At 42.6% G+C, this 14,895-nt stretch overlaps 1 protein-coding gene across 5 annotated transcripts in view; it reads right to left on the bottom strand.

Moving 5' to 3' along the window:
- SNX10 (sorting nexin 10) overlaps positions 1 to 14,895 on the bottom strand; it is a 61,029-nt gene that overhangs the window by 6,229 nt on the left and 39,905 nt on the right. For all 5 annotated transcript variants that reach the window (XM_074945751.1, XM_074945749.1, XM_074945750.1 and 2 more), the window contains 3 exons: positions 10,634 to 10,720; positions 7,026 to 7,126; positions 6,025 to 6,123 (listed from right to left, as the gene is read on the bottom strand). In XM_074945751.1, the coding sequence (XP_074801852.1) occupies positions 6,025 to 6,123; positions 7,026 to 7,126; positions 10,634 to 10,720 (287 nt within the window). The remainder of the gene's footprint in view (positions 1 to 6,024; positions 6,124 to 7,025; positions 7,127 to 10,633; positions 10,721 to 14,895) is intronic.

The following is a 14,895-nucleotide window of genomic DNA, read 5'->3' on the forward strand; positions in this document are numbered from 1 at the left end:
TCCCTCACCCAAGCTAAAGAGAGAACATTTACAAAAGGCAAAACATGTGGTGTGTCTTATTTGGACAAAGGCCAAAATCTGGTTTTCTTCAATGTGATTTTATTAGGTATATTATACATTGTTCTGCTGGAGGAGAACAGCATATGGCTGAACAGTACAACTTAATCCTAACTAAAGATTTCCTGTATCTACTGTAACCTAATACAATGACAGATGCCCACTTGAATGTGTGTGGAAGGTTAACACTCTGATTTCGTTTTCAGCAAATTTACTCTGCCCACTTACATCAGATCATGAGAGGGGGAAAAATAAAACTTACCAGAAACAACTGATCACAGCCTGTGTTCTGGTGCCCTCTATTGAACACACACACAGATTCAAACACGGAGAATGGGGAAACGCAGGCCACAGTCAAAAAAGCTCTGTTTACTCCTTTGCAAAATGTCCTATATTTCTTCATACTTTTTATAAAAGAGGAAACAGTACTGATAATAGGCCAGTGTGAAAGGCAGCAGGTGCTAGTTGGGAATATGAAAGAGAATTTAACTAAACAGAGCAGCTACGAGGGGCTGCCGGATCCCGTACTAAGTGTTACTTAGTGTTCAGCACAACTCAAATTTGAAATATTTGGAGCATTCTATTAAGAATAATGCTAATAGAAAGATGGGGCGCAATTCTGCATCCCTTATTAGCCTGAGTAAACCTTACATGTAGTCAATGGACCTGGTTCACTATTTTCCTGTACCTTGTGTAGTCATTTATACAATGCAAAGTGAGAGTAAAGTACAACCAGATCAGAATAGTAGTGTTTAATATCCACTTTGCAGTGATGCAAATGACTACACAAGGTACAGGGCAAAAGTGAACCAGGCCCATTGGGACTACACACATAATATTTACGCATGCAGGGTAGGGAGGCAGGATTAGGAACTGGTTTGGCGAATCAGCAGTGGACTTTTTAAAACATTATTTAAATCTGTTTCCATATTAATCTCTTGTCAGGAGATGTAATATTAAGCAAGTTTCCCAGTTGTAATTTCCAGGAATACCCACTCTCAAGAGATTACTAATAGATATTTACCTTTTTTTTCTAAACCACACATTGGTATGAGCAAATAACTCCAGTTTCATTCAATTAAAGCAAAATAATGGAATGCAACTTAAATACAATAAATTGCTTTTGGTAAATACATATTGGAGTTGTTATAAACAGGAATGCAAATCACCATTTTAGGTAATTTTAGGCCCCAAAATTAAGTTTTGTGCAGAACAAATGGGTGAAAAGGAAGAGGGTCTAACAAAACTTAGTATTAGTAAAGATAATTTCTTGATTTTTTTTCAATTCAGTAATAAGCTTTTTTGTTTGAATTTAAAGGAGAATTCATCAGCATCACAATATGTCTTCAGGAATATTTCCAATGGAAAATGTGTAGTTTTCCTCATTCCCAAAAAGCAACTGATGACTGAAAATTAGCAATCTGACGTCTAGCTAATAGAGGCAGAGTTCTCAAACATTGAACTTGACAGTAACAAGGACTGAGTTATACAGTCCTTTTGTCAATCAAAATGATAATCCCCTATAAAACAAATGGGATCAGTGCTGGAAATATATGATAAAGCCAGATTCATCCAACCTCATCTTCCAACATGAATTATAATGCTTTACTTCTGTTTCAAACTAAGGGTCAAATCCTGGCCCTGATTTATGCAGCAGGAAGAGCTGCAGAAACCCTGTATGTCTAAGTAACTAGCTGTTCAGAGTTAACTAATCCAGAGGATGGTGTGTGGAGGTGGGGAACAACAAAGATCCACATCCACTCTCCAGCTGGGTAGTACAGAGTGCTTCAACGGTGCGGGGTAGGAACCTCATGCAAATGAGCCTCCTCTCCCCACCAGCCCTCCATAAATTCTCGGCCCTCTGTCTTCCGTAGGTGCCCTGGGAGCTGCTGCAGTAACCTTCCCACACAGAGAGGTGGATGGAGGAGAGGAAAAAAAAGAAAAGAGCTAGGGATGGTGCATTACATTTTCAAAAGCAAATAAGTGATTTAGGAGCATAGGTCACATTTTCAGAAGAGACTTAGGAGCCTAAGATTCAAGGAGGGTTTTTGAAAATTTTACCCATGACCCCATCTTCCTCAAGCTGGTTAGCACGTGTGGCTTGTGATCCCTGTTCTGCTCACTCCCAGAAGAAATTGCCAGGCCTGTGGGGGGATGGGGGGACGCGCGCGCTGTGTGTCATTCTGCCCGACAGGCACCTGTCTCCTTGCCCTGGCTAATAGCTCACTTTTGCTGTTTTGGCCTGTAGGGTCCCATTCAGTTTCTCCATGACTGATTCCCCCTATTGCTCCCCCTGGAACACTGGAGGCACCAAACTGCTGTGTGGGGGTGTATAAAAGCGCAGAGCATCTGTATAAGTGCTACCTTGCTGTCTCAAAGGATGTTCTGTCTCCCACAGGAAGTGGCTGTTTACAGATGCACAGCCTGGCGGCCCTAGGGAGCTGCTGAGGGCTCTGTGCTATAGGCACTGTGGGGCACAGAATTTAGACCTAAAGTACTAAGCAATGTCAAAAAAAAAAAAAAAAAAAAAAAAAAAAAAAAAGAGTCCATAAATGTACATAAAATCAAGACAGGAATCTGAAAGGCCCCAGACTAACCATATGTCAGTGCCACTATTTTAAATTGTTGGAGCATGTGTCATACAAAAAAAATCTGCACTGATCCAGTGCTGGAATTATGCAGATCTCACGCTTGTCAATGAGTCACATAAATACAGCTTCGGGGAAAGAATTCATGACATTTTGTTCCAAAAAAAGAAAAAAACCCACAATCTCCAAAATAGAGGCATCCGGAGCAGCATCCTAGTTCAGCTAATGGAGAGAACTTTTCTGCAAACTGGGACGTCTTACATTCCATCCAGCGGAGGGCAGCGCCACAGGATGTCAATGCCAAGCCAATTTATCCTAACACAACCATATTTTTAAAAACTCCTTTCAAGTCTAGCTTTCCCCTGTGGCTGAGAATGTCTGGGAGAACGATGCCACCTTTCATGCAGCACTGAAGCACAAACATTTAAATCATTACTATAAGAGGAAAAACCCTGTTTAAAAACTTTGATGCACCGAACACTAATCATTTTAATGTTCATGGAGCAATATGCTTGAAATGCTCAACATTCTCCTATCCCAGTAGTCATTTTAACTACAAGTATCCAAAAAGCTGAAAGAAAGTACATTTCTGTTTTAATGTCATTTCTGGAAACATAGCCACTGGATGGAAATACTGTGTGTCCTGTAATAAAAGTCACTTTGGAGCAGTTTGGGCTGATCACCATTCCTACAAGTTTCATTTTAAAATTAGAGTATTTTTAAAAATAACAATTATCCACATCATGGCACAGAGAAGGCTGAGAGCTCACACACAGATACATGAACCACCACAGGCTTTGTCCAAACCATCAGTATTCCCAACTCTTGAGTTGTTTTTAATCAGTGAGGTTGAGGGGCAATCCCTAAAGCCTCCTCCACTCTCTGTATTAGTGTCATGTACCCTCAAGCAGTGTCATGACTAAAGTCCTGGCCAACAAAGATTAGATATGACTCTATGCAGGAACAGACAAGACTGTTCCTGAAATGACTAATGGGGTCACTATAGACACACACCCTCTTGCCAGTTATTGAGCACACTGCTAACACAGATCTTCCCTTACTCTTCCCAAACTAGGAGCAAAGGACTCTGCTTAAAGCTACGTGACACTGGCCAGGAAGAGCATGCACCAAAAAGCATAGTAACTTGCTTAAAAATTCCTGCCTTTGCTACTACTAGTAGAGGTCCACACTGGTAAGTTCTACGGAGACTGGCGTTGTAACTCTCATGTCATCTACCCATGCTCAGAGTAGCTCTAAACAAAACAATGGTTAAAAAGCTGGTGGCTGGTAGCAGCCTGACTTACTAGTGCTCCTACCACTGCAGCCACAAACGGAGCTGCACCAGTGACAGCAATGGTAGGACATTTTACAAATGGTAGAAAAAGCCACAAGTTGGTACAAACATGGTTGGTCTAGTGCAGAGGTGGGCAAACTATGGGCCCGCGAGCCGTTTTAAGCTGGCCTGTGAGCTCCCACTGGGGAACAGGGTCAGGGCTGCACCACGTGGCTTGGCCTCGCTCCAGCCGGGGTGCTGGGTCAGGGGCCGGAGCACGCGGCTCGGTCCTGCTCCAGCGCTCTGGCCAGAGTGCAGGGTCGGGGCCGCACTATGCAGCTCAGCCCCGCTCCAGCCAGGGCACTGGGTCAGGGGCTTCTCCGGCACTCCAGCTGGGGCGCTGGGTCATGGGCCACACCATGCAGGTCCTGGAAGCCGCAGCATGGCCCCACTCCGGCTCCTACATGCTCCAATAACCCCCTCCGGCGTGCCAATGGGAGCTGCAGGGGCGGTGCCTGCAGATGGGCAGCTTGCAGAGCCACGTGGCCACCCCTCTGCGTAGGAGCCGGAGAAAGGACATGCCACTGCTTCCGGGAGCCACTTTAGGTGAGGTAGGCGCCGCTTGGAGCCTGTATCCCTGAGCCTCTCCCCATGCCCCAACTCTCTGCCCCAGCCCTGATCCCCGTCCCGCTCTCCAAACCCCTCAATTCCAGCCTGGAGCACCCTCCTGAACCCCAAACCTCTCATCCGCAGCCCCACCCCAGAACGCACACCCTCCAGCCAGAACCTGCACCCCTTCCCACACCCCTGATCTCCCTCCTGTCCTCCGAACCCCTCGGTCCCAGCCCAGAGCACCCTGCTACACCCCAAACTCCTCATCCCCAGCCCCACCCCAGAGCCTGCACCCCCAACCAGAGCCCTCACCCCCTCCCGCACCACAACCCCAATTTTGTGAGCATTCATGGCCTGCCATACAATTTCTATTCCCCGATGTGGCCCTCAGGCCAAAAAGTTTGCCCACCCTGGTCTAGTGGCTAGAATGCTAGGCTTGGACTCAGGGGACCTGGGTCCCAGCTCTGCAGCTAGCTGCTGGATGACTTTGAACAGGTCTCTGTGCCTCGGTTTCCCCATCTGCAAAACACAGATAATGATACTAACCCGCTTTGTAAAGTGCTTTGAGATCTACAGATGAAAAGTGTTGTATAAGAGCTAGGTATTATTAAACAGCCAGAGTGTTGAGCTAAATGCCATGTTAAAACCGTTCTTAAAACCTTTTTCTAGCTCGGGTTGGACCCTAGCCTAGGAGGCTATTTTAAAAAATTCTTTTGCTCCATCCCTTTAAACAATGTTTTCACAAACCATGTCCCTTGCAAGAAGAGACAGGGCCTGGTTCTACTGTCCAAGTCTACACTGGAGAAATTTACCAAACAAATTTCCACTAGTGGTATCACCAGTTCAGGTGAAGGAGTGTTGGTGCTGCTGGGAGATTATTTTGATCACTGTTTTAGTTATGCTTGCTGGAATAAAACTTATTTGGCAAAGTGGTAAAAATGGTGCCAATTGTGAGATTGCCTTATCTACACTAGGGGACCCAAACATAGGTATTAACCCCAGTTCAGCTAAACCAGCTGTAGTATGAGAGCGACATTTTTTTTAAATGATTCCTTATTACAGAGAGTTTCCCCAATCCCACTGTGTTTAAGCAGAGTTTGCTAGAGAGGTGTTAACATTAGTTTCCTCACCAATGTAAACCTGTTTCTTTGTTTTAACATAGTTATCTCATTCTTGAAAGATAACAGATTTTACCAGAAGAGCATTTTTAACCAAAATAAGGCCATGAAATAATTTAAACACTGTGATGCTTCACAAAAATACCAATTTCTAATCAATACACTGAAATGTGCAGAACTTCAGCTGAAATTTGGTAGCAACAGTTCAGCTGAAGTGGTATATACAAAAATGTGTCCATGAGAGACAGAGGAAATCTAAAAGAGCAATATATAATGCTCGCCACAAGATGGCTCTCCCGTACAAGAGATGAGCTGTCTAATACAGCAAATTAGTGACTTCATTAACAATAAACACACACTGAGATGCAGTACTTACTTCTCAAGAAATTCTTGTAGGCCCTGTCGACGATGGTCCACATGATGGGGATTATTCATATTAAAAAAGGGAGTTTTAGATGGAAGTTCAGGTAATTGGCTTTAAAAAATAAAATACAGAGTTAAAACCAAAAATGAAGTGGCTGAGAAAAATAGTTTATGCGAGTGATCTAATTTTAGGAGGATAAATTACAACATCAGGCCAAAGGAAAAAATATCTTGGACAAATATAAAGCAAAGCCAGTCTCTGATGAATGGAGGAAAGAGAGAGAGAGAAATGTATCTTTGTGTACACATTTTATCATTTTGGGAGGTGCTCAGACACCACAGTGATAAGGACCATATGAGAACCTTGGTATATAGACACCTAGACTCCAAGGATGAACAGTTGGGTCAGGAAAATGTAGAACAGTGTAATTTACATTTTTGTTATCTTTAATGATTCATCAAGAGCACTAGCTGTTCAGACTTGTATGCAACAAAATATAAGATTAAATGCGTTAAGCCTTACTAGTTTGGGGAATAGTTACCAAAAGGTAATGGTGGAAGCCCCACTACTTGAGATGTTTAACTCCAGGCAAGGCAGGGGTACGTCTACACAGTGATAAAAAACTGTGAGCTGGCTTGGGCTCTTGGCTGAAAAATTGCTGTGTAGACATTCAGGCTCAGGCTAGAACCCAAGCTCTGGGACCTTGCAATGGTTCCAGCCTGAGCCCGAACATCTACATAGCAGTTTTTCAGTCCCAGAGGCCAGGTCAGCCGCAAAATTTTTATTACTGTGTAGAAATAGCCGCAAACCACTAGAAAATATATTGTGGAAAACAACCTTGCACTGGTAGGGTACAGAGTATATGGGCTAAAGTCTTGCCCAACTCTAACTTATATGATTCTCTAGTAATAGTTCAGAACAGATAAAAACCCTACCTGCGTGTGTCATCATCTTCAGAGTATTAAACTTGTATTTAATGGAAGAATTAAAAAAAAAAAAAAAAAGTCACTCACAGTAGCACAGCATTCTTCTGAAGTCTCTGCCGCAGCCATACAAATTCTCGAAAGCGTCGTCTAACACAAGATGTTTTCCTTGTAAAGCACATGCTATTTGTCTGTTGGGAAATGAGACTCACTTTACCTGTAAATCCTTTAGACTTAAGAAAACAGCATAGATATTTCATACTACAAAAAGGTACTGAGAATTCTCTCCCTGAAAGCTGAAGGACTGACTTCTATTCAGTTCAGTATAATAGCTATGTAAACAGTTGTATCTTGAACCAGATCAGGATCAGTTTATAACTTCTCAGGGAAATATATTTTTCTTCACTTTGTTTTGAAAGCAAAGAATGATCAGAATGAAGACATCAATTACATCAGGTGAAAAAGTTTGTCAGAAAATGACTTCCAACAGAAAACTCCAATTTTTGCATTTCAAAAAAGGGTGTTTTTTTTAAAATAGCTCTGGTCATTACCTTGCAAACACTTACTCCTTCCAAGCATGCATAGTCCCAGTTAAATCAATAGGTAGAGCCCTGCAAATCCATGGGTATCCACTTTATATCCATGGACTATATCTGCAGATACCATTGCAGATGCGGAAAGGCTCTGACAGTATCTGCAATGCGGCGCGGATCCTCCACCTGCCTTGGGAGTAGGGACAGGATTCGTGGGCTGCTCGGGCCCCACGCCCAAGGCAGGTGGAGGGTCCACCGCAGCTCCCCACAGCTGCCTGCCCAGCTGTTATTGTGGCTGGGCTGTGGCTCCGAGCTACCCCCCTTCCTGGCCGGAGCCCGGCTGGAGAGAGCTGCGCTGGCATCTGTGGAGACCTTGGGTCCCTCCACATGTCCTGGGTGGGGGGCTGCTTGGGCCCCCTGGCTAAGTTCGCTGTAAGCTGTGTCTCTGTCCAGCAGCCTTCTTTGCACAGCGCAGGCGCTCAGGGAACCCACCCAGGGACCTGCCGCAGCCGGGGAAGGCCACAACCTAGCCCGGCACCCAACCTGCTGCAGCTGGGGCGCCCTTCCCCCGGCCCCAACTCTGCCACAGCAGCCCTCCCCTGGCCTGAACCCAGCCCCAGCCTGGACCTGCTGGGGAAGGAGCGCCTATACTGCGGCCCTAGCCCCGAAGCTGCCGCAGTGGGAAGAAGCGCCTCTTCTTCCCCAGCCCAGGTGCTGCTGTGGGGAGAGAGAGCTTAGGGAGTCCTCTCTCCCCGCCATAGCCCCAGAGCACCCTTCTGCACCCCCTCACATCACCTCCATATTGCTTTACATAACAAAATTCATTCTGCACGTGGGTGGGAAAAATTTGAGGGAACACTGCTCCCTACCCAGGATAGATGGACGGTCCATCATGGCCCCCCACAGCTGCCAGCGCATCTCTCCCCAACCGGGCTCCAGACGGGGGGTGCCTCGGAGCCTCAGTCCAGCCCCCAATGTAGAGCTCTGCAAATCTGCGGATATCCGCATCCGCAGATAATTTTTGTGGATCGCATGCGCAGGGCTCTATCAATAGGACTAGCATGAATACTTGCTATGCAGGGAAAAGCAGATGTAATGATTGGGCCCTTAGTTACCAGTCACTTGATTGTTTGCCCTTACTATGATGAATGCTTTCCTCCCACACACAAGTAATAAGTGCTGACAGACTTGTGGCTTTATTTAGCAATCATATGACTTCATGCTCTCAAACTCTCACCTCAATATTTGAGTAATTATGCAAGATTTTTTTAATTTATATTTTCCACCCAAAAAATAAGAAAAGAAAAAAAGGGAGGGAAAAGAAAGGAAGGGAGTGGAGCAGGGAAGGAGAGGAGAGTATTATCTCAGTTTCCATCCACTATGAGTTAATCAAAGACTTCTAAAAAGTCGGACCAAATCTGTTTGAGGTCCTTCTTCTCAGAAATGTTACCTGCTCTTTAGCTGCTAGGTAAGCCCAGTTGCTGAGCCAAGCTTCTAGCCCTGGAGGCAGTCTGCCCTGCCACCTAAGCAGTATGAGTCGTTTGGCTACCAGCACTGCTCTAGAGAACAAGTTTTCCATGAGTTGGAAAGTTTCCAAGATGATGCGATATATCCCAAAACACAGTTCTGGGAAGTAGTTTTTAAAGAGATATCCATTATCATATTAATCCTCCTGCCCACTTCTAGCCAAAAGGATTGTATCCTGGGACAGTCCCAAAACATCTGAGCTCTGGGAGACCCACATCTCCAACAGCAGTTTGTTTTGGCAAGGTATTGTAAGCTGTACAGTGACCAGTGTGAATGAAATATAAATTTTCTGTTGAATCAGCCTTAATTGTAGATACATACAGTTTTTAATGCTTTGCAAGGTATCTCTCTGTTGGCTAGTTTTCAAGAATATATACAAATCTTTGTTCAATGCTTGTTGCTAGCAATCTAAATTAAGGAGGGGTTTTTGGGCCACAAAGTCGTAAGAAGCTATAACTGGTCAGGTGAACCTATGGAGTGCTCTCCATATCTGCAACAATTCTGGAGTCTCCAGTGCTTCCAGTATAACAGGATCAAATAAATCCTTCAAGAGAGGCTTAAGCCGCAGGTAATGGCAGACAGCTGGACAAGGTATGGTGTACTGCTGTTGGAGTGCTTGGAATGGCAGAAACCGAACCTCTGAGAGACCCAAATTATCCTCTTATGCATTCACTCTGTCCACATTACCAGTTTCTTGTCAATTTTCCAACAATGGGCTGCCCCAAAGTACAGCATCAATGTGTGACAAAGGATGTAATTTCACTTTTCTACCAAAGTGATCCATGTTTGTCTGATAGCCAATATTGTAGGGGACACTTTACACTCAAAACAGTAATAGGCTGAACCCAGTAATCCTGCCAACATGAGGGGATGGAAGAAATTTTTCATAGGTCATATTTTTCAATCTCAGGATCTAGACTGAGGAAATTATTATAATCCCTTCAACGTTTCATCCAGCAAAGTGTGGTAATGGAAGAATAATCAGCAATGTTTAATTAAATGAAATGTATGGCAGATTTAGGATATGATAGAATCACAATTTCAAATGTATCCTTATTAGAATGCAGTACACTAAAATTATAAGCATTAAGAAAAACACTTGAAGTACCCAGATACCACAGAACTGGGCACAATATAAATGTCTAGCCACATTGAACATTTACAGAGTTATGACAATCAAATAGCTTGACAGATAAAACAGCTTCAGGAATTTTGATTATGAAGCAAATAACTGGATTATTCATTGAAAAGAGAGTTGTATAAACACGGATACTTGAAATCCAATGGTTTTTCTTACTATGATAAAACCAGTGACTATGAAAAGTCTGCCACATCGGTCGTCTTGCTAAGAATTTGAACCATGAACAGTATCTGTCAGAGAACAGAGCATACTAGAGCACACAAATGTGAGCCAGTGTGTATCATGATTAAATTCCCAGCTCTGTCACTGATTTGTTGCATGACTTTGGCCAAGCCACTTTATCTGTTGCTTTATTTCCCCATCTGCATAAAAATACCTGCTGATGTCCCAGTGGTGCTGTACGGCTTAAATCATTAATATTTCTGAAGAGATCACAGCCTTGAATAGATGTGCTACATAAGTGCAAAGTATTTTTACTATGTTATTTTCATACTTACATGAATGAATATCTCATAGTTTATATGTGAATGCCAAGAGTCTTCCTTCTGTATCCTAGGGTCCCGTACCAGGACAGTTACAAATTCCTGTAAGTGCATAATAAATCAAGCAATTAGTTTTAGAATAAGAACGGAGCTTGAAAGATTCTTTGATTGTTTTGCTTTTCTGTGTTCAGACTAAAAGCTAAACTGCTGCTTTATAGAAAGTTGCAATCCTTTAAAAGGAGAAGCAAAAACCAATGAATCATCTGAACTACAGTACATGTCCGGGAAACTCCTTGCCACACAGCTAGCTAAAAAGGGAATTTTTAAAATTAAATAATATTGTAGATTTTTTAACTGTCAAACAAACACTATACTCATGGGGACTCAATGATCTGAGTGGTGACAAACTGATTATCTAACTTGTAAATCACCGACTAAAAATAGTTGTGCAGAAGTTTTTTCAAATGCCAATCATTTCATTAAATAAAAGAGGCTTTACAAAAAATACTCCATGGTATAGAATGACTACTACATTTTATTAGCATGCTGCTGAATCTATGTTTCCTCACCACTCTGTACAATTTTTCTTAAATCAAAATATCTGAAATTAAGTTATATAAATGCTTAACACCAGCCCAAGGAGGCAGGAATTATCTTTTTCCTATGGTCTAGAAGATCATCTCTTTGTGATCCACACCAGAGTAAGGGGCAGCACATCACAGGCTACTCCAGGAGCAACACAAGTGGAGAGATTTTGCCTTACAAAGTCACAATCTCTCCCCTAGCTGCTCTGTGGAGGGAGGCCTACACCCGTCACAGCATATGCTCCTTGATGCACCAGTGAAACTACGTAATTGGGCACACTGGAGGGGAGCCGAGTCAAGGCTCTTTCCCACCTACCTGAATGTAGCAGCTCTTCAGAGCCCACTTCTCCCTACACACAGGAAGCGGTGGTACAGTGTATTGGCCCAAGGGAATAAGGGACACATGTCCCCTCAACTCCCTGGGCTGGCTTGTGGAATGGACCATGATGTGGCCCAGTATTTATCCAGTGCCCAGCAGAATGGAGTTCCAGTCAGGACTGAGGCCTTTGGGCAATTCTACACTATAAACATGTACTGCTAATAATAGCCATATGAGATTGAAGAAATGTAGACACTTTCAGCTAACATCTCTGGAAGATCCTACATCATGTTAAGGAAATTGGCATAGCAAGCCCTAAATTCATGTGTGAATATTAAAGTATCCTTTAAAATATAAATATTTGGCAGTGTGTCTAACTAATGTGTTTGTATGGCAATTTAATAACCTGTTCAACTTTTGGAGGATAGTTACTGAACCAAATCATTCCCCCAGAAAAGAACCCAAAATAGAGAGGAAAAACTGGACAGGATGCTCAAAGACATATGAATACATTAAGAGCTTGTCTACACATAGTTGTTGCAACGATTTAGTCTCTAGTGTGGACAGTTATACTGGTATAAATGTGTTTATATTAGTGTTTGAGCCAAAACAAGCTATACTGATATAAATACCTCTGTAAATACCACTGTAATTTCATCCACACTAAAGGGTTGCACTGATTTAACTAAATCATTTTTTCCTATCCGTTTAGTAAAATCAGAGAAAATACCGTGTTGGACAAGCCTCCAAGATGGAGAATTGACTATGTCCCATGACTGCATGTGTGGTGATAATACACTTTAGAAATGCTCTAAATTACACATAGAAACAAAAGAAAATCACTTTAAGCTATACTTTGAGTGGCAGGGGAAGAACAGGAAGGGGAGAATTGCATCAGCTCTGTTGGTAAGTGAAACAATTCTTGGAAAAGGGGCAGAGTTACTGACAAACGAACTTATTTTAGAAGAAGATGGTGTTAAAAATGCAATGATCTATTTAAAAAAAATGTTGCATAGAGAAGGCTAGACTGTCAGCTGATGTAATTTTTACTTCAATCGAGAGCCACACTGATTGACATCTGCTGAGGGTCTGGCCCAGAATTCTGAACTCAGTGTTATTTATAGACTAATTTATACTTTTCTTTTCAGAAACCAAAAGTACTGACACAGACCGCTCCCAAGAATACTTCTACCGCCAACCCACAGATACCGGAAAAGACTGCTTTGTTCTTCAACTGAATTCCTCTCTGCCTCCAACCCACCCAACCCATATATTCCCACCAGTAAACTGCTAACTAGATAAACAAGTGGATGTTTTAAGAATTGTGACATCTGTGACAGGAAAGGGTGTGTTCAGATTGAAAGAACATTTGTGCATCACATGTGCAAAAAGACATTTGTGGTCTGGATTAAATAATTCATCAGATTGAACAACTGTTTTCATGGTGATTCCATTTCCTCTTTCAGCACTATAGAAACATTCAGAACCTAATTCTCCATTGCCCTGCACCTTGTGTAGCTTTTAACGCTAGTGCCATCTGGATTCTGATCTGGTGGCATTTTACACACATGTCAATGGCACAGTGCAGAGCGATCAGAGACCATAATCTTTAGGGCCAGATTCTCAGCAATGTAAACTGGCACAGCTCCACTGAAGTCAACAGCGCTATGACGATTATTTCAACCAGCTGAGGACCTGGCTCTTAGTTTGCAGATCTATCACCTCTAGGGTAACCACAGGTTTAAACTGAAAGAAAAACACACAGCTGGAACATGCAATGGGAGAGTTGGATGGGAACGAGCACTCCCTCTCCAAAACAGAAGAACTCGACATATCAAGTAAAAACCAGGGCAGGAGAAAAGTTAATCTCCCAGTCTCAAATGTCTATACTGCATTTTCACTCTCCCAGTCTAATCCTATTTTACTGTCTGCATATCTTGCTCCCCATGCCTACATTTTGCTCTTCTCCTGCTAGATTTTCTGTTTCTTAATCTTGTTTTGTCTTCTCTTGTTTGAGTTTTTCCTCTGCTCCTCACCCTTATCTCCCTGCTCCATTTTAGTGCTATGTACTCTTTTACTCTTCTCCTACATGCTGTTCCCTTTCTTTCCCCACCCCTAAATACATAGCTTCAGCTAGCTGAAAGAAGAGGTCTCCATCAGGAACTGGGTCACTGTTCTTACCTTCCACAAAAGGCTTCCACCCCGGGGGGCAAAGTGGGTTGACGTCTTCTTGCAATCTGACCTTTGATTCCTTTCCCTTCACCATTCTTCATATAATCTGCCCATAATACCTCCTTATACATAGGTCCCTCAAATTATATTATTTCCCAATAAACTTTAACTCCCCCCTGCCCCTTTGCAACACATCAAAAAAGCCATGTAAGTAAAATGTTGCTTTCAAAATCTGTTATTCCAAAGTATTGACCATTTAGGGTAAATACCTCCAAATACCCCCAAACCAACACCCCAAACATTTTATGCCCAAGGTTTGATTCAGCCCTAACCTCTATGATCTCATAGTAGGGCAGTAATAGATCAGCTAGACATCTTTCACATTCTATTTGTATAACTAACAAAACAAGAACTGGCTTCTGTAGTTATTATGTACATTAGTAGCTACTGGGTTCATCATAAACTGTACCATTTTCCGATGAGGAAGTGTGGCAAAGAGCTAACTCAAAGCTCATCTAATTATATCATTTTAATGAACACAGTGTGAATTTCACTTATGAACACCACAATCTCAAGCTAACAACATGTAGCAGGGTTTTTTAAAAAAAAAAAAAAAAACAACAAAAAATACCAAGGCTAAAAGGAAAGAAGGAAGCAAGACAAATATTAACTAATGGGAAGAAAAGAAAACGTACAGCATTTCCCAAGATCTATGAAATTTTCAATATTAGTGACTTGACTCCAACAAGCCGTGAGCAACCACAGCTATTGTTGCAGTCAGTGCTCCTTTGAGCCAGGAACTGAATGCTTAGAATGCCCCCAACCCTCTCAACTCTTAGGCCCTGTCTACACTAGAAAGTTGTACTGATTTATGTATACCAGTCTAATTAAAGGTTTCAGAGGGGTAGCCATGTTAGTCTGTATCAGCAAAAACAATGAGGGGTCCTTGTGGCACCTTAGAAACTAACAAATTTATTTGGGCATAAGCTTTCGTGGGCTATAACCCACTTCATCAGATGCATTGAGTGAAAAATACAGTAGGTAGGTATAAATATACAGCACATGAAAAGATGGGAGTAGCTTACCAAGTGGGAGGTCAGTGCTAACGAGGCCAATTCAATCAGGGTGGGTGTGGCTCATTCCCAACAGTAAACAAGAAGGTGTGAGTATCAGAGGGAAAATTACTTTTTGTAGTGACCTAG

This window comes from Natator depressus, chromosome 2, assembly GCF_965152275.1.
Source record: "Natator depressus isolate rNatDep1 chromosome 2, rNatDep2.hap1, whole genome shotgun sequence".
NCBI lineage: Eukaryota > Metazoa > Chordata > Testudines > Cheloniidae > Natator > Natator depressus.